This window comes from Pimephales promelas, chromosome 18 (assembly GCF_988280905.1).
Source record: "Pimephales promelas chromosome 18, fPimPro1.hap1.1, whole genome shotgun sequence".
Lineage (NCBI taxonomy): Eukaryota > Metazoa > Chordata > Actinopteri > Cypriniformes > Leuciscidae > Pimephales > Pimephales promelas.
In genome coordinates, this window is record NC_142786.1 from 26,126,768 (window position 1) to 26,144,526 (window position 17,759).

General features: G+C 37.0%; 5 protein-coding genes across 5 annotated transcripts; 3 read left to right on the forward strand and 2 right to left on the reverse strand.

The window, feature by feature from the left end:
* The first annotated feature begins 223 nt into the window (after positions 1 to 223).
* Positions 224 to 6,321, forward strand: bmp8a (bone morphogenetic protein 8a). The gene is made up of 7 exons (XM_089123261.1): positions 224 to 691; positions 2,366 to 2,562; positions 2,753 to 2,897; positions 4,983 to 5,174; positions 5,269 to 5,348; positions 5,683 to 5,793; positions 6,050 to 6,321. Exons 1-7 carry the CDS (start codon positions 241 to 243, stop codon positions 6,197 to 6,199), a joined length of 1,326 nt encoding a protein of 441 aa, XP_088979387.1. The 5' UTR covers positions 224 to 240; the 3' UTR covers positions 6,200 to 6,321.
* Positions 6,322 to 7,747: 1,426 nt separating this feature from the next.
* LOC120485181 (transcriptional regulator ZNF706) lies at positions 7,748 to 9,511 on the reverse strand. The gene is made up of 4 exons (XM_039680770.2): positions 9,370 to 9,511; positions 8,627 to 8,769; positions 8,395 to 8,525; positions 7,748 to 8,276 (listed from the first exon to the last, which is right to left on the reverse strand). Exons 2-3 carry the CDS (start codon positions 8,759 to 8,761, stop codon positions 8,430 to 8,432), a joined length of 231 nt encoding a protein of 76 aa, XP_039536704.1. The 5' UTR covers positions 8,762 to 8,769; positions 9,370 to 9,511; the 3' UTR covers positions 7,748 to 8,276; positions 8,395 to 8,429.
* A 638-nt stretch (positions 9,512 to 10,149) lies between these two features.
* Positions 10,150 to 13,507, forward strand: psma2b (proteasome 20S subunit alpha 2b). The gene is made up of 8 exons (XM_039680772.2): positions 10,150 to 10,241; positions 10,845 to 10,921; positions 11,780 to 11,912; positions 12,048 to 12,170; positions 12,254 to 12,335; positions 12,428 to 12,501; positions 12,628 to 12,685; positions 13,271 to 13,507. Exons 1-8 carry the CDS (start codon positions 10,201 to 10,203, stop codon positions 13,385 to 13,387), a joined length of 705 nt encoding a protein of 234 aa, XP_039536706.1. The 5' UTR covers positions 10,150 to 10,200; the 3' UTR covers positions 13,388 to 13,507.
* Positions 12,174 to 14,951, reverse strand: ntaq1 (N-terminal glutamine amidase 1). The gene is made up of 6 exons (XM_039680773.2): positions 14,713 to 14,951; positions 14,544 to 14,643; positions 14,397 to 14,447; positions 14,173 to 14,321; positions 13,946 to 14,070; positions 12,174 to 13,872 (listed from the first exon to the last, which is right to left on the reverse strand). The coding sequence occupies exons 1-6, from the start codon at positions 14,805 to 14,807 to the stop codon at positions 13,769 to 13,771; spliced, it is 624 nt and encodes a 207-aa protein (XP_039536707.1). The 5' UTR covers positions 14,808 to 14,951; the 3' UTR covers positions 12,174 to 13,768.
* A 518-nt stretch (positions 14,952 to 15,469) lies between these two features.
* Positions 15,470 to 17,718, forward strand: LOC120485182 (forkhead box protein H1). Its single transcript, XM_039680771.2, has 3 exons — positions 15,470 to 16,776; positions 16,885 to 16,980; positions 17,095 to 17,718. Exons 1-3 carry the CDS (start codon positions 16,627 to 16,629, stop codon positions 17,614 to 17,616), a joined length of 768 nt encoding a protein of 255 aa, XP_039536705.2. The 5' UTR covers positions 15,470 to 16,626; the 3' UTR covers positions 17,617 to 17,718.
* The last annotated feature ends 41 nt before the right edge of the window (positions 17,719 to 17,759 follow it).

Sequence of the window (17,759 nt, forward strand, 5' to 3'; positions counted from 1 at the left end):
CATGAGGAACGACTGTCAGGAGGTGATAAACTGAGCAACTCGTAGCAGTAAACATTGAACTCTTCCAAATAACGATGACTGCTGTGGAATCTGAGTGGCTCAGGCGTTTGAGTGTTGTTCAGAGTTGAATTTCAAGACGGTAGTCAGACCATTTCAGAGAAGACCGACGTCGGGTGAACACCCAGAGGTTTTGGAGGGACAAATACCAGGATAATCTAGATAGTCGATTCAGCCACAAGAATGGACAAACAAGAGCGTGTGGTCGAGTCTGTGTCCTCACGCCGCAGCAGAGGGAGGAAGGAGAGCAAGAGAACCCGACTGTTCCCTCTGGCCATCTTCCTCCCTCTGTGCATGTTGCTGTGTGTTTGGGGTCAGGTGGAAGGAGTGGTTCATTCCAGCTTCCGCAGGCTCAGCGGTCGGGAAAAGAAGGAGATGCAGAAGGAGATTTTATCCATTCTGGGTCTACCAGGACGGCCCAGACCTCACCCGCCACTGCGGCCCCCTTCCTCCGCCCCGCTCTTCATGCTGGACCTTTACCACGCCGTGTCGTCCGAGGCCGATGATGGACCGGGATTGGGCTTCACTCCGGAAGTGGTCAGTCATGCCGCGCTGCCCATCTTAAGCACACACACACCGCCCCTCGGCACGGTGGTCAGTGAGGCGGACACGGTCATGAGCTTTGTCAACCTGGGTAAGTGACAGATGGTTAGGGTTAACAGGAGTCCTCACTTATACATGTATGACACTTTAAAATAGGGAGATGTCATGTTCATTTAATTTAATTAAGTTAAGAGAACGACAACGCAAAGTATTTTACAATGGTAAGTTTGATGGGTTTCAAATTGTAAAACAAGTACTATATTACATTTCTGGTGGTCAAAATCAGTGGAAACTGAACTGGAAAATGTTAACAGTGTTTCATTGGGCAGCTTTTATTCATATTTTGAATTAGCTTTTATTTTCATATTTTAAATTTTAGAATGAGTTTCATCAATTTTATGTGCTTTTGTTATTTTTTTATTTGTTTCTGAGGGGTTTTTTATATGTTGTTTCAGCTTTAATTTGTTTCAGTTTTTTGTTTTTAGTGATTTTACTACTTTTTTTCTGTCAGTTGCAAGTGCAACATTTCTAATTTTCATTTATTTTTCATTTTCAAGTTAGTCATCTAATATTTATTTTTAAGAAAAAAACTATTTTAATAGATTTAGTTTAAGTTAACAATAACAACAATTTTTAAGCCCTTCTGCCATGAAACAAAATGTTTAAAAGTGTCCTAATTGTGAAATACATTTTAAATAATAAACAAAGTCACTTTAGCAGAAATTATTATTATTATTTGGATATTAAAAGTCATTACAAAAATAGCTAAGAAGTAGTTTAGCAATAGCATATTTTGTTTGCATCTATGCCATTAGGTTTGATATTTTAACAAATTATACAATAGTACATTTTAAGTCTGGTTTGAGTGGTTTTTGTAACTAATATTGTTTTATAGAACAAAAATACATTATTTGAATCCAGATAGTTAACTTATTCATATACAGTGAGATTTGCAAGTGATTTTAAGCGCTTAATGAGACAGACCCACAATCACTCCATCATCTCTTCCTGTCTCAGCCCAAACACAGACGATACTTATCTGTCCGAAACAAACAACAGTTTAACATCCCATTTACAATTACTGGATATCTTTCTGCCCCATTATCATTGGTAAGTATCACCTCTTTCTCAAATTCAACTAGTGGTGTTACCTTAGACAAGCGTCGCTATTATAATCGCTCATTCTTCAGGTGGTTAAACAAACCCGTTTGAAACTTCGCTGCTTAGCAGTTTGTGCTACAAACATGAACGATGCCTCGATTCATGTGGCTTTTTGATGAGAGGTCTAGAATTGCGATCAGACAATGTTCCAAAAGAGGGGTTTTGTAGACCGTTTTAGGTTCTCCTTTCAGTAAAGTTCTTAAAAGAAACATTACCCACTATACATAACCTTTCGTGCACTGGAAAACGTTCTTCATGGACCCAGAGATGTTGTAGTGGGACTGGGGACACAGCTGTGGGGAATTACAGGCCCCACTGAAAGGCAGAAAGAAAAAAGATGAGATGAAGTGGATGAAAATACTGTTGGGCACTCCTCTAAAAATAGAGCGCTGGACTGTAATTAGTGGTGGTGCTCTGAGCGACTGCTGTTCCACAACTCCTGTAATTACTCCAGTGCAGTGCCTGGGCCGTGGGTGTCAGTCAGAACCAGAACTAATCTTCCCTTTTCTGTTCCACATCTTCTCCTGCCAATCACCCCTCCATCGTCTTCATCTCAAGTGTCTTCACGCTCATTTTAACTCCCTCTCTGTCTTTGTGAACGCAGTGGAGCAGGAGAAGGATCTGCTCCAGCCTCGGCCGTACTGGAAGGAGTTCCGCTTCGATCTCACTCCTCTTCCTCAGGGAGAGACAGTCACCGCTGCTGAGTTTCGTATCTATAAAACTCTTACCATGGGTTGGCGTGCAAACCGCACCCTTCATATCTCTGTCTATGAAATCCAGAGGGAGAAAAGAAACAGGCCAGTGCACATATAAGACATTTGATATAATATTGAGTATTAAGCTAGATAGCATTTGATTTTAGTGTTAAAATCTAAAATCAAATTTAAAATTTTTTAAAATAAAAAAAAAGTTCTTTGTGCATTCATCAGTGAGATCCTGCATTGGTCATTATAATGGGAATGACATTTTGATCTTGTGGTTTGACAGGGAGCCTGAGCTGGTGTTGCTGGACATGCAGTCTGTGCCTGCGGGTCAGGAGGGCTGGTTGGCATTTGATGTGACTTCTGCGAGCAATCGCTGGCTTCTCCATCCTCGGTGCAACCTGGGCATACGCCTTTACGTGGAAACTGAGGAGGGTGAGCTATGTACAGAGGCGGAATACAGTAGTGTCTGTCCGCTCCGATAGTCTAACAAGTTACGAGTGGATGTTGCTTCCTAGACTTCTGAAATCCAATGTTTTTGTTTGCATCATTTGTACTTCATAAGATTGTATGGCACCCCATAGAACTTTAAATTGGAAAGTTTGAATTGTCTCCTAACCCATTTGCGGGTTTCATTCCTAGTTAAATTACTTAACATTGCAAAAATTATTTATTTTAACAAGCTATATGTATATCCGAGGAGGCAAGAAAGGCAGTGCCTCCTCAAAAAAAAAAAAAATTGGATGAAAAAAAATCCATATTGCAAATATAAAATAATGCAAATGTGACATTAAAAAGTGTATAAAGCCGCCATTGTAGCAGAACTTCACCTGCTGTTAACATCCCATTGACTCCCATTCATTTTGGTGTAACAGCTAATAACTTTACATCTGAGGCGTTCAAAGATTTATCCATTATTTATTTCTAAAGGAACACGACAATGTATAAAACGCTCCATTACTTTGTATCTTACGTTATGGCCCCGTAGATGCCGTTTTTGTGAAAAATAGGCTAACAATTGCATCATCACTACGCAACTTTCTGTCGCACAATAGAGACATTACCCTATAGACAGGAGGAGATGCTCGCAGGCAATCTTTTACTGTCGATGAGCCAATCGGGGGGACATGGAGGCATAAAGTCCAGGGAGAAGCCCATAGATAGAGAGTCCATAAAAGCAATGGGAAAAAATATTTCAACAACGTTTTGCTTGGCACAGCTACTTGAAGGTTTACAACTGTCAGACTGTCGTCACGCTCAGTTTGAGCCTGCGCAGTCGCTCATGACATCAGACAGGAAGTCAAAAATCGGGCTTTAGTCTTCTCCGTTGAAATCAATGGGGTCACGTCGCTCTGTCCATTTCTTTTACTGTCTATGAGTGGGACGCCCCATCACTCTTGCCTCCCCTGAGCCCATTGAGTTTTAACAGACCCCCTAAAGCATGCGGTGGTGGGGGTAAATTAATATGAGGAAAGTCATGTAAATAGGCGATGATTGGTATGATGGTTTCATGTGATAATCCCGCCTCTTGTTTTCATGCCTGTTCCACGTTTGCAAATCAGTCTGAATGAACAACTTATAGGACGACTAAATAAAAAGTAAACAACTCCCCCAATTAGATGTCACCGATTATGTCAAAATCAAAGTTGAAATGGCCTGAAAATTTCAGATTGGTTTCAGAACTTTCAGATTGGTGAAATGAAATGTTCGTTTTCATACTGAGTTTGATGACTGATGATCCGAAAATAAGTTGACCATTAAAAATGAACAGCTGAACATCAGTTTACAAATAAAATGTATTGTTTAAAGTACTACTGCCTTTAGTTATTATTTTGGAATAAATGTAAAAAATGCTTAAAAACACATTTATAAACTCAAATAAACAGAACATTAATTACATTAATATATTTTAAAAAAATGTATGTAATGTTATGTTTCTTTAACCAGGATTATGTGACATTAAGTGTAACTGGGACATGCATTTATATTAGATTTATTACTCTCTCTGGATTATGACGATTATGACAATTAATGGCAAAAGGAATGTTTTGAAATGTAAACTGATATTTCCTAGACACAGTACAGCAAAAGATATAGATAACTGGCTTAAAACCCTTTTTTGGAAGGTAAAAATACTAACGTGCCTAAGACTTTTGCACAGTACTGTATATAAACAAACTGGGTGGACTTTGCCTCCTCATTTCAGATATATCACTTATTATACATAACACTATATATATAAATGTTCTCCCTTTGGTCCCTTAACTTGATTTCACTCAGTTTCATTGTCCGCAATCTCAATGGTTTGAAATAATACATATATTGTTAAATGCTTTCTTGCTATACCGTCAGATTTATCATCAGAACAAATATTATTGAAGGAGTTTTGGATATTTGCAAGAATTCTGCTCTAACATGAAATGTTAAAGTCAGACTGTATCTTGGCAATGCTTTATATAAAAAAAAAGAAAAGAAAAACATGGTCTGTGCCATTGGACAAATGCTGAGATCTTGTTTCAGACCGGTCGCTGTCAGCCGCATGGGTGGGTCTGGTGGGTCGGCGCGGGCCACGCTCCAAACAGCCTTTCATGGTGACGTTCTTCAGAGCCAGTCAAGCCCCTTGCCGCCCACCTCGAGCTGTGAGACACAACAATCCACGCAAGAAAAAACCAAAGTACGACCTGCCACACCCAAACAGACCCGGCATATATGGTGAGCCACAATAAGCGGTTTAAAAGGCAGATTGTGTTTTAGGAAGTATATGAAATGATTTGTCTTTGAGCTGTGATCGTCTCACTTTTTCCAGACCAAAATCATGCCAGCAGTGGACGCCAGGCCTGTAAGAAACATGAACTCTATGTCAGCTTCAGCGACCTTGGCTGGAAGGTGACTTTTACAACAATCTTATAATATACGAAAAGTTAATTTTGAGTCACAGATCACACACACAGTACTAAAAGTTGATTTGGCCAATGGATATAGTTCTAAACAAGTAAAAGCAGAATTATAGCTTGCATTCAGTGTTTTGAATGACTCAATGGCTCACTCATGAAGACAGTCACTTGTTGCCAGATATTGGCTTTTTAATGTAACCTGTAGGAAGAGTCACTCAGAAATCCACCATTAATGTACAGACTGACAGTTCGGGATAGAGCGGAGTAATACAAAGTGAAGTCCCTGGAGTTTTAATAATTTATTTAATAAAATGACTATTTTTCAGGACTGGGTTTTGGCCCCTACCGGTTACTCTGCGTATTACTGTGATGGGGAATGTGATTATCCTCTGGGCTCTTGTATGAATGCCACAAACCATGCCACGATACAGCTTCTGGTGCGTAATCTGTACTTTTAATATTTCACTTCAACGCTAAGAGCATTGAAAATGAACTGATTCTTTATTTATATATTTTTTATATACTTTCCTAGCTGCTTGAATATGTGCCGTGTTGCCAAGTCTGCAGTTTTCTTGTGAAATTGGGCTACTTTAAGTTGTTATTTTACTTTAAGTATGTTTGCGCCTAACTTTTGAAGCAAGGACCTGGCAACCCTGTATATGCCTCTCTCAACTGTACTGACTCCTTTGGCAGGTTCACCTTCTCAGACCAGATGAAGTGCCCAAGGCCTGCTGCGCTCCAACCAAACTCAGTCCCATCTCTGTGCTTTTCTACGACGACAACAACAACGTTATTCTCAAGAAACATCGAAACATGGTGGTCAAGAACTGTGGCTGCTTATAACCTCCTGTACTCATTATTTCTATTGTACATTCAAATTTTCAGCATAGGCTATTTGCCACACTTTTATTGTGAGTGGATTTAAGGTTGGAATCATCCCATAATTTAAAAAAAAAATACATATTTTGCAGTCGTCTTACACTTAAACTGTACAGGTTGTCCAACCCGATCTCACGACCAAGTCGTACGAATTCGACGAATGATTAAAAAGTGGCTAATTCGTAACAATTCATACGACCTCACTCGTACGAATTAATACGATTTTGCTAAATCGTACATATTTTACGAATTGGCCAATTCGTATGAATTCGTACGAATGACCTACCCCTTACCCCGCCCCTAAACCTAACCATCACGTGGGTTTAGACAAATCGTACGAATTAGTACGAGTGAGGTCGTACGAATTAGCCACTTTTTAATCAAGCGTCGAATTCGTACGAATTGGTCGTGAGATAGTGTTGGGTTTTCATGTGTAGAATGTAGTAAACAGCCTGTTTCGATTCACAAAGCCACAGAAAAAATAACTTAAACCAAATGTAAACCAGATGTCAAAGCTGTATAAAGTTCCTAGATTACTTATACTTGTCTGGCGTTTTTAGTCTACTGAATTTTCTTGGAAAGATATTTTTGCTGTTTTTTTATTAGCAGAACAGTCCAAAAAAATACATTTAATAACACTAGGCCTACAACCCTCTGAACAGATTATTAACAGTGTCTATCCTCCCCAGCCTTGCTTTCATTACACTTTAAAATGGCAAAGATGGCACTGCTGCGAATAAGGTCTATGAAGTTTTGTATATATGGTGCGGATCACCCCCTCAATGTATTTCGCCCCTTTTTCCATGTTGAAGATGACGTCGGACACAATCCTCACGCTCATTGGCTGTCGTCTCTAGTGTTTGGTGATATGAATATTGAAAATAAGATAAGGGAACACAACAACGGGAGATTCTGAGGAAGCTTTTTCTGCCACTGAATAAAAATGGTAAGTGCGACTTCATATCATAATTAAGATTTATCCTCTCCGCCCCCACAAGTGTACATCTCGCTGCTCTTTTTTTCCCCCTCAGAATTGCTTGATAAAGTTTATTTATCACAATAATGACTATAACACGACATTGTGAGATATGAACTTGCAATTCAGAAAAAAAAAAAAAGAAGAGTATTCTTCCCCTCAGAATTGGACTTAACTTGCAATTCGCAATTGCTCAAGTTGCAATTTTTTTTTTTTTTTTGGGAATGGCATTATAATCAATTATTGCATAGACATATTATTATTGTCATTTACAAAAAACTCTGAGACGAATCATGCTGACAGTACAGCGTCTGACAACATTGTGGTATCGATTCTCAAAGTACATGAAGAACAGTGATGCTAAAGCTGGCTGAGCAACATAAATTGAATTAACTCAAATGCTAAAGACCTATTTTCACATTAGTGGGTAAAACATACTAATACAATAATTGTCATTTTGACAAGAAGTCTTACTTTGTCAACAAAAAAAAAAATCTATTCTCTGGATGTTCTTGCTAGTAATCATGACACATATGTACTATATGCATATCCATTTATTGAAAACTTTAGAAAACAAAGTAACAAAAGAGTGTTCGTGGGTCCCGACTCATTCAGAATATTTGAACAGGTGCAAACTTACCGCATTTGTGATCATTTTAAGCATGTCAATAAATGCATCTCAATCTAAATCCTGGTCAATAGTATTAATACACACAGTGGTGCACCTCTCCAATTTGGTTCGCAGTTAAAATATCAGGGCACATACATTATGGATTGAAGCACCTAATGATATTTTAAAATCATACTTGTCAGACAGGGTCCAAGTGCCACAAAGGCATTGGAAAAAGTGGTGAATAAATATGACAAGTTACAGCATGTGGCAATGAAACTGTTGGGTCACAGCACACTCTGAAGAGATGGAAGCAATATGGACATAAAATTAAAAAAGAAAAAAAGTGTGCTGGTGTGCTTCAGTACAGTCCAAGTTCTCTGACCACATGGTCCATGGTACAGCAAGTCGAGTTAGTCGGCAGGATCAAATCATGTTGTTTCTTTCCCCAGAGTCTGAAAATTAAACCATAATTATGAGATTAAAATTCAGCCACATTGGCAGATTCAATTATTCTATTCTAAACGTACAACACAGCTTTTATGAATCTAACAATGTCTTTATTAGACTCACCCCGGTGTTAGGTTCATGTCAGTTTCTTGTGTCTTTTAAGCTTGAACATCTGCCAGCTCAGGAGGCATAGGAGACTTTGGGTGCTTGCTTTCAAAATGCTGTTTAAATGTCTTGGGATCTGGCATCTGTGTCTATACAATTGGGAATAAGCACATTTCTCAGCAAGGATGTGACGGGTTGGGGTACAGTGGCTTAAACTAGCAACATTTCACACATATTGCAAGTCACTCACCCTGCAGACAGGACATGTGTGGACCAGTGCTGCTTTGGCTGCAGTCTTCTGATCCGCACCTTGGCCTTTCTTCTTCTCTGCTGCTTTCTTTGCGTTCTTCTGTTGAGACTGGATCTTCTGCTGCCCTCGAGCCATGGCCTTCTCTAAAAACACACATTAGGTATAGCTAATGTACTTAAGTACAGATGTAATGCGGACATATCAGACACCTTTCCCTCCATACAAAGAAAGTAAATGGTGAATGAGACTGATGAGACCCAACATGCAAGTTAGTTGAGCAAACGTTGAGAACATTTTCATTTGGAAGGCGAATTTTCCTTTTAAAATATGCTTAAAAAAGACATACATTACATTTGCAGCAGTGAGTTGACGTTAAATAGGATAATCTGGTTTAGGAGTTTATTAGAACATACATTGTATATGTCGCCACACGTATTAATAATCAATGTAAATAAATCCTTCAGGAATGTATAAATGACGTTGTTTTTTCCCCTATGAAGTATAACGCTGGTTTTAAAAAAAAAAAAAAACTAAATTAGGGGAGAGACCGCGAAATCACATTAGCGTGTAACTTGCGTTAGCTCATCCGCCTTCTTTGAAACTGATCTAAGCCGCATAGTTGCAATGTACAAAACGATTGAATTAAAAATAACATCACCATAAACCTCAAACGTATGTAAAGACAACAAAATGGGACTTATAAGATGAGATAAGGCAGATTGATCAATATTTAAAGACAATACCTCGGCGTTGAGACACGGTAGGAAGTCAAGCTCCACTGCTGACGCGTTTAATAGCTTCCGTCAGAGGCACTTACATAATAAAAGTACTCAATCTGTCGAGGATGAAATAGGTTATCCTCAGTATGGTATGCTCAACTTTATATTTACTTTGTTACATTTTTTAATTGTGTGCCTGAGTTGTATTCGTGGTTATTTTCAAGCGAAAATAGCAGTGCGAGGCTAAATGTTGTGTGTGGCTGAAACGAAGCATTCTGAATCTGCAAATCAAAGTAATCAATTATTCAAATGTTTCGAACAGGTTATACGCGTGATAGTGAAATTGCAATCTCTTTTTAACAATGAACATACAAAGCCTATTATTTATATAAAATCAAATACGAAAAAGAAACCATGAAAAAAAAAAAGTTGCGTATCTATAAATAAATAAAGTACATTTGGTAATTTAGCAATTACTGGAGACTCAATTAAAATAATGCTTTGGGAATTACCGCCATTTAAATATTTTTTACAAGACAGTTTACGATATATCTTTACACATTTCTGAATATTTGCAGAATGTGTAGATCTAATATAATAATATATGACAAATGCTGGTTTTAAATAAAGTTTGTTCGTGCAAAAACTATAGTCTTGTTTTATGTTTAGCTTGATTTTATTCATCCGAAACGTACGAGCCGACATTTGTCTGTAAAACACAATAAGTGCTCGGTTTTTATCATGGTTTTTTTATTCAGTTTAATTACACACGCTCAAAGACTTTTATCTTGAACTGTGTATTTGCAAACATTTTGCGGAAGTTGTTTTGCGTTATTTCCGTAACAAAAGACAAAAATGGCAGATCGAGGATACAGTTTTTCTCTCACAACTTTTAGGTAATAATGTAATTTATAGATTTATATGTGACTATAATTTTTCATTATACACATATTTTTTCAAGCATTCAAAGGAAATAATTGTGTTTTTTTTTCCAACATGTGCTTAAATGTACTTAACCGTGAGTCACATCGGAGTTGCACTGTCACGATGTTAACTTAGTTATTATCAGATATGAAACTTTATGACTTCTATTCATTTTTCAGTGTCAGTGTTGGTTAGTTTTTTTTTTTTTTACCCAAGTTATATAGGCCTTACGTTATTAATTTGTTTAGTGTTTTAACACAGTTATTTTTTACTGCACATTCTGTTGGCTACGAATATTATCTTGTTTATCTGTTAATCTTTTAACAGACAGGCAATTTAAAAAGTATGTTCAAGTTGGCACAAAAGCAAGTTACTATAAAGATTTTGTTAACTTTTTATAATCTTATAGTTTAAAAAATCAGTTCAGAATCACCATGAAGTACATTGATTAGAGTCTTGATTATAGATATGTATTTGTCACAAAAAAAAAAAAGTTGTTTGTTTGCAGTCAGTTTCAGTTTAGATACGTTTCAGAGTCATTTCTCTCATGTATTTTTTTATTATTATCAACACAGCCCGTCTGGCAAACTGGTGCAGATTGAATATGCTCTGTCCGCTGTAGCAGCCGGTGCTCCATCAGTAGGAATCAAAGGTATGTCTGTGTAGATCAGTGCATCACAAACTTCACAAACCATGTTCAAATCAGAACAAATTTGCACCACATAATCAAACCATCCATTGAGTTTCTGAGTGTAAACTGAGTGCTGTATCCAGTATTTAAGTCGAAAGCAGATCCTCTTAAAGCTTGTCTTTGTGAAATCATGATGACATGCTTACATTTCTTGTATTTTATTTAAGCATAGAGAGTTACATTAAAACTGTATATAGACCAGCAACTGGAAAACTGGTCTATTGCTAAAGTTACAAAGCAAACAAGAGGCCTTTACACAGCAAATACAACTGTATACTTTGACACTAGGAGCTTAGGTGGGTCAGACTCAGAGCTGGCATGATTTTTTTCTGGCTTTAATATTTTAATTTCTTTACATTGAATTTGGATAATGTAATCAAATTTGAATTGACCCTATTGACATTGTTAGCAGACATTACTGGTCTTAGGGTGAACAATTAATCTGTTCAAGTTAATACACAGAAAAAAAAAGAAGTTTGTTGTGATAAATCTTTAATTAAAATCTGAAAGGTTACTTCCGGTCTGGAATGGCGCTGCTTTGCCGATGACGTCAGTCTGGTTGAAAACACTTATCCTGTCCCCTCCAACCGGAGAGGTGTGCTAAAATAAAACCCTGCCCTCTATTCAACATTTCACTTGTATATACCTCACAGCACTGAAATAGTTCAAATGAGTTCATTTGGCTGTGTAGAGACTCCTTATGTTCTTTATTAAGGGTTTAAAATTCAGTTAGGACCTAGGCTACATTTGTTTATCCATGCTTATTGTGTAAATTTGCTTTGAAGGCCCTTTTGTCATTTTTTTTTTTTTTTTTTGCAGCATCAAATGGAGTTGTGCTGGCAACTGAGAAGAAACAGAAGTCCATATTGTACGATGAACAGAGCGTGCACAAAGTTGAACCAATAACCAAACACATCGGCATAGTGTACAGTGGAATGGGTCCTGACTACAGGTATTAAAAAAGTGCATTATTTATAATGAATGGTTGCTTTGTTCTAAAAATGAAAAGCTTTTAAAATGAGCCCTTCTTGGGTGTTAAGTTGGAACATTAACAGCTGAAGATGTAAGGAATGATCTCTCTTGACAGGGTGCTGGTCAGAAGAGCAAGAAAGCTGGCACAGCAGTATTTCCTGGTATACCAAGAGCCAATCCCCACAGGCCAGCTGGTACAGAGAGTGGCGTCTGTTATGCAAGAATACACACAGTCAGGGTATGTTACTTCTTTACATCTTTTATTATCATCCTAGACTTGAATTAGAGCTCTTGTAGTCATTTAAGTGTCATATTTTATAGAGGAGTGCGCCCGTTTGGAGTCTCTCTTCTCATTGCCGGTTGGGACGAGGACCGGCCATACTTGTTTCAGTCAGACCCATCGGTACAACAAATAAATAGCAATCAAAACATTTTCATTACAGTTTGTTTATTCTTTTCATCATATTAACATCTCTCCATCGTGATATCCAACAGGGAGCATACTTCGCCTGGAAAGCCACAGCAATGGGAAAGAACTATGTGAATGGAAAAACATTCCTTGAAAAAAGGTATTAAAATCACCAACATGTTGCCGGGTTGAATTATTGTAATGTATTGATTTTCCTTAAGGTACAAAAATAGGGAAATGATTTTACACATTTTTGACAGCATAACTTTGTATCATTTTGTTGCAGATATAATGAAGATCTGGAACTTGAAGATGCTATACACACCGCCATCTTAACTTTAAAGGTGAACTCATCTCTAAATAACTATTAAAGGGTTAGATCACCCAAAAATTAAAATTCTGTCACTCTCATGTCATTCCAAACCCACAAGACTTTCAAAAAGTTCATAAATACTGTAAAACTAATCCATATGAAGCATGGTCGCTTGATATGTGAGAACCAATCAGGTTCATTCTTGTGTTATGCAACACATTTGAGCCTCCGCAAGAACCAATGAGGTTTGTTCTTATGCGTCAAGCTGATTCAGTTAAGCCTCTGTTTATGTTTGCTGATCATATGTGAATAAAAGCCTAAATTCAATCTGTCCATCATATAAAACGATTGAGACTCTTTAGAAAATGTGGACTAAACAGCTTAATTGATAAGGATTCATTTTACGATCTCTTTATGAACTTCTTGAAGCGTCAAAGGGGTAGTTGCGTAGCTGTCAAGAAATATCTCAGATTTAATAAAAAGATTTTCATTTGTGTTGTGAAGATGAAAGTCTTACTGGTTTGGATGACATGAGGGTGAGTAATTAATGACTGTGAACATTACATTTAACTTCCTACATCAGATTACTTAATACAGCGTTTTCTTTTTCCCACAGGAAAGTTTTGAAGGACAGATGACAGAGGAAAATATTGAGGTGGGCATCTGTAATGAAGCAGGATTTCGCAGACTGACACCTGCTGAGGTGAAAGATTACCTGGCAGCAATTGTTTAAAAACTACAGCACTGCAACTGCTTACAGTTTACCATTTCAGTTTGGTTGTTTGTTTAAATGCTGAATTTTTATTATTTGTACAACTGTTTAACTGATTTCTTTATAAAAGTATGAAAATTATCAACTAATATTTCATCCCGTTCATTTTACTATGACTGTCCTTTGGGAGTTTACAACCTGACTGCAATTATGAATTACAATGTAAGGTGAGAGATCTGAATTGTTCTATATATATATATATATATAAAAACAAGTTTGACAGGCAATAAATATGTAGGCTATTTTGTGGCCTGCTTAGTCACAGTACTGTCCATGCTAATGGGATCTTTCCCTGAGGGTCTGTTTATGTACATTTCTCAACATAATAGTGTTGAAAAATCTTTACTTCGTCCCAAAGCGTTGAACAAAATCTGAAAGATTGTAAACCTCTCCATATCCCACACGGGCATCCATGCAGATGAAGTCGTCAAGATTCATTTTAGTGTCTGTGAAAATGAAATACTGTGTATGAGGAAAAAGAAACCAAATGATATTGCATCAAATAATTTTACAACTTACCTGATGTTTCTAAACAAGGATATGCTGGAGGTGGCATACGCCAGTTCCCGTCAGAATCCTTCATATGTGAACGATCAGAAGCAAACTTTTCCAAGTAGGTGTCCCCTGATATTACACGAAGTTTCCTAAAACACAGTAGACAATCACAGTTGACTGCATTAGACTGAGGTTGGTATGGTATAAACGTTTTGAGAAATGCAGTTCAGATCAGATACTTCTTAGCTGACCTCCAGAAAGCTTGTTTCAAATGCTCGTCAGAATGAAAAGCCTCCTTCGAATATACATCAAGTGAACAAGGGAAGGGAAGGACGGTGTCTAGATCATATATAAAGCTCTGTCCTTGTTTATTTGTGTGTAGAAGAATAACATGGTAATCCTAAAGGCACAGAAATCTTGCATTAGTACAAGGTGAAAAATTAATTATTTTACTTATTAAAAAAAAAAATCTTACCCAGAATACTGGTTCATCACCTCGACTGGATTTTTGTTTCCAAATGGGTATCTGCAAATTTCATATTTATAAAAACTGTACACTACAAACATAGTAACGTTAATTAATTACATTTGCGTATAGACAGAGAGAGTAAAAAAGCCTCACCATTTTTCTTTCGTTAGATATAAAGACTGCATACACCTCATCCAATGGGCACGTCCCCTGATCCTTGACATATTCGCACAATTTCCACACATTCTCCTCACTGCAGAGACAAAAAATGCTGTGTATTTAATAAGAAATGTTGCTACTGGTGTTATTTCGTCACACTTACCAGTAACAGCTGGTGTATACACATCGGTTTCTAGATGGGGTGATAATTTTACACTCAGACGGAGAGCTTTCTTCATTCATTCTTCCCATCCACATGTTACTACGAGGTATTTAACTATAACCACATTTCGAGGGGAAAAATATAAGCAAAATATAAGATTAGAATACAGCGGTTTACGTTGCCCCTGTGCACCAACGATAGTATGTTACAGTTTATTTTGTCCGTAAGGATCTTTAGGCAGATGTTGTCGTTCCGGCGTGTCAATGCGCGAACATTTAATCCTCATGTGAATTGCAAATGTGATGTTCACGATTATCACTATAATTGTTGAACGCCTTTGCTAACTAAATTGCACAATTTGAAAACCCGTTAGCGAGAGATAATGTGCAATTAAACACCTCTCTCAAATACATAAATATTCTATGGCTATTTTGTTTGTTTTGTTTCCATTTGTGCCATGGCATGTCTGTTAATTTGTAAAGTATTTAAATTTACCCAACCTAATTACCTTCTTAAGTTCACATTTTCAGCCACAAAGTGAATTTATTTTATTATTTATCTGTGTTAAGGTACAACACCACTGTTCAAAAGCATGGGGTCAGTAAGAATACTTTAATAAATCACAAATCTATTCAATTAATCAAAACTGACAATAAAGTCATGAAATGGTGCTGTCAAATAGATTAAACGCATGCTAACATGAAAGTTTGAGTTTATATAGGCCTACATACATACATGTAGGCTACATATTAAACAAATTATCAACAGCATCAATGTTGAAGTTGTGCAGCTTAATATTTTATAATCTTAATAAGTGTGATACAATTTTCAGGATTCATGATGGATATAAAGTTCAAAAGAACAGCGTTTATGGCTAATACAAAATAAAAGTTTGTTTATTTAATATATGTTTGTATATAAACAAAAACCCTTGGCCTATGTTTTATTAATCGCAATTAATCTATTTGACAGGACTAGCCTAAACGCTGTTCTTTTGAACTTTATCATGATAATGTTCATGAATGCTTTATCATGAATCCTGAAAATGTTATCACACTTTACACAAAAATATTAAGCTTCACAACATTGATGCTAATAAAAAATGTTTCTTAAACAACACATTACTGTATTTTTTTAATCAAATAAATGCAACATTGGTGGGCACAAGAGACGTTTGAACGGTATGTACAGCATATTAAAACACAGAAACTCAGCAACAACCAGTTCAAAATAGGTCTACAAGCCTAACCCTGTGGTTATGACTGAAATTTTCAAGACAAAGCTTATATTTCTAGCAACTCCCTTTGTTATTTCTTATATAATATATTATAATTGTTATAATAAGTCATAATCTGTTTTCTTTATTTCAAATATGCTTTATTAAATTAAGTAACTTAATAAATGATGCCTGTACCATAAGTTAAGTCTAAGTAAAGCAAACATTTTGTAATAGGCTACAGCCTTTTAGTGTAAAGAATTACCTTACCATAGCCTACTGAATTAAATACTAGGCTACTGTATTTAATTTGGGGGAACAAATATAATCCACCTTTATTTACAGTAACATTTAGGCCTATTTGCACCGTGGGTGGCTAGGCTATACTTCATTTGTCCAAAACAAACAAGAGGCATAACATTAAAATAGGCCCACTGTTTTAAACTGCTATTTCTTAAAATCAAAGTAAATCAACAATTGACCTCATTCTTGTTGCAAGTAGCCTAACTGTCAATGCATATTGATATTTTAGATGAATATAGCTTAAGAGAACGCCCGGCCATTAACACTTCTTTTTTTATGAACAGTAGTTAGGCCTAATGGAATGCAACACCTAGACCAATTGAAAGCTACAGGCTGGATATAAATGGAGGCTGGTCTTCTCAGTGTTCAGTGAGAGTTTGGACCAGGAGCTCATCATGATGACTGACGGAGGATTCAATGTTTTGCTGCCCCGATCAAGCGTCGTTCCGAGAAAGAAGTGCAAAAAATACTCTACAGGAACATACATCGGACTTATTGCATATGCAATTCAAGATTCACCGGACAAGATGCTTACTTTCAAACAGGTGGGCTAATCTAAAAATAAATCACGAATTATCGAAATAGCCCTATACGATTTAATGTTGTCTTCCATTTCTATGAAGTAGGCTAACAATATACCTTATTTTGTGCAGATAATGAAGAAGCTGGAACCATTTGTATTCGGGGACAAAAAAGGCATTGAGAACAACATCAGAGTCTGTCTGTCATCAAACAGGTGTTTTGCAAAGGTGCGTAACTTATTAGGGTATTTTAAGTCTAGTTATTTTGAAGCATCGAATCACACAGCATTTGTGCATTTTGTTTATCCGAAACAATTTTTTCAATTTTGTGCGTTATTTTAGGTACCAGTCGATCCGGATTATCCGAATCCTAAAAAGAACTTCTGGAAAGTGGATGAGAGTGGCATTACTCCAAAAATGTTTCGCCGACATTTCAAATACATAATGAACGTGTTTCCTGGCCAGTGTGAAGAAGATCATTCTCACGCTCCTGAGCCTCTCATGCCAGTCTGCACAGTCGCGGAAAACAAACGCGAAGTCAAATTCACAGGCCCATTTTCCATAGAATCAATTTTAAAGAGCGACCGTGAAGTGAAGCGCATGCGCAGCACACGTTTGGAGGAATCTCCACGCTATGTTGACGCACAACGTGGAGCGACCAAGAGAAACCACTTTAATGAATATGACTTAGTTGACTGTTATTACCCTGTTTCCGCCGTGGGATGTCAATTGGTCTCAGCAAAAATACCTCGTGTGTCCCCAGGACCTCCGTTTGGACTATCTTTGCCTCCACAGCTCCCATACGATCACCCCGGTCTCCTCAGATCTCCTTTAATGTTTAATACTAGATATGTCAGCTGGTGAACATCCAGAGAGTGACCAAATGTAAATGTCCTAAAATTGCACTTTATTTTTGTTGTTAACTTTTTCTTTCTTTTTTAAATAAAAACCGCGTCTTGCATTTGATTTTGGTTTGATTCTGAATGCTATTCCTATTAGTAATATTA

Coding starts and splice junctions, on each gene's coding strand:
- LOC120485182 (XM_039680771.2), top strand. CDS start 16,627: ATGATGACTGACGGAGGATTCAATGTTTTGCTGCCCCGATCAAGCGTC. Junction 16,777..16,884: donor AGATGCTTACTTTCAAACAG/GTGGGCTAATCT, acceptor TATTTTGTGCAG/ATAATGAAGAAGCTGGAACC. Junction 16,981..17,094: donor CAAACAGGTGTTTTGCAAAG/GTGCGTAACTTA, acceptor GCGTTATTTTAG/GTACCAGTCGATCCGGATTA.
- psma2b (XM_039680772.2), top strand. CDS start 10,201: ATGGCAGATCGAGGATACAGTTTTTCTCTCACAACTTTTAG. Junction 10,922..11,779: donor TCCATCAGTAGGAATCAAAG/GTATGTCTGTGT, acceptor TTTTTTTTGCAG/CATCAAATGGAGTTGTGCTG. Junction 11,913..12,047: donor GGAATGGGTCCTGACTACAG/GTATTAAAAAAG, acceptor CTCTCTTGACAG/GGTGCTGGTCAGAAGAGCAA.
- bmp8a (XM_089123261.1), top strand. CDS start 241: ATGGACAAACAAGAGCGTGTGGTCGAGTCTGTGTCCTCACGCCGCAGC. Junction 692..2,365: donor CATGAGCTTTGTCAACCTGG/GTAAGTGACAGA, acceptor TTGTGAACGCAG/TGGAGCAGGAGAAGGATCTG. Junction 5,175..5,268: donor AAACAGACCCGGCATATATG/GTGAGCCACAAT, acceptor CACTTTTTCCAG/ACCAAAATCATGCCAGCAGT.
- LOC120485181 (XM_039680770.2), bottom strand. CDS start 8,761: ATGGCTCGAGGGCAGCAGAAGATCCAGTCTCAACAGAAGAACGCAAAG. Junction 8,526..8,626: donor ACACATGTCCTGTCTGCAGG/GTGAGTGACTTG, acceptor CCAATTGTATAG/ACACAGATGCCAGATCCCAA.
- ntaq1 (XM_039680773.2), bottom strand. CDS start 14,807: ATGTGGATGGGAAGAATGAATGAAGAAAGCTCTCCGTCTGAGTGTAAA. Junction 14,322..14,396: donor GTGATGAACCAGTATTCTGG/GTAAGATTTTTT, acceptor CTGTGCCTTTAG/GATTACCATGTTATTCTTCT. Junction 13,873..13,945: donor TCCTTGTTTAGAAACATCAG/GTAAGTTGTAAA, acceptor TCATTTTCACAG/ACACTAAAATGAATCTTGAC.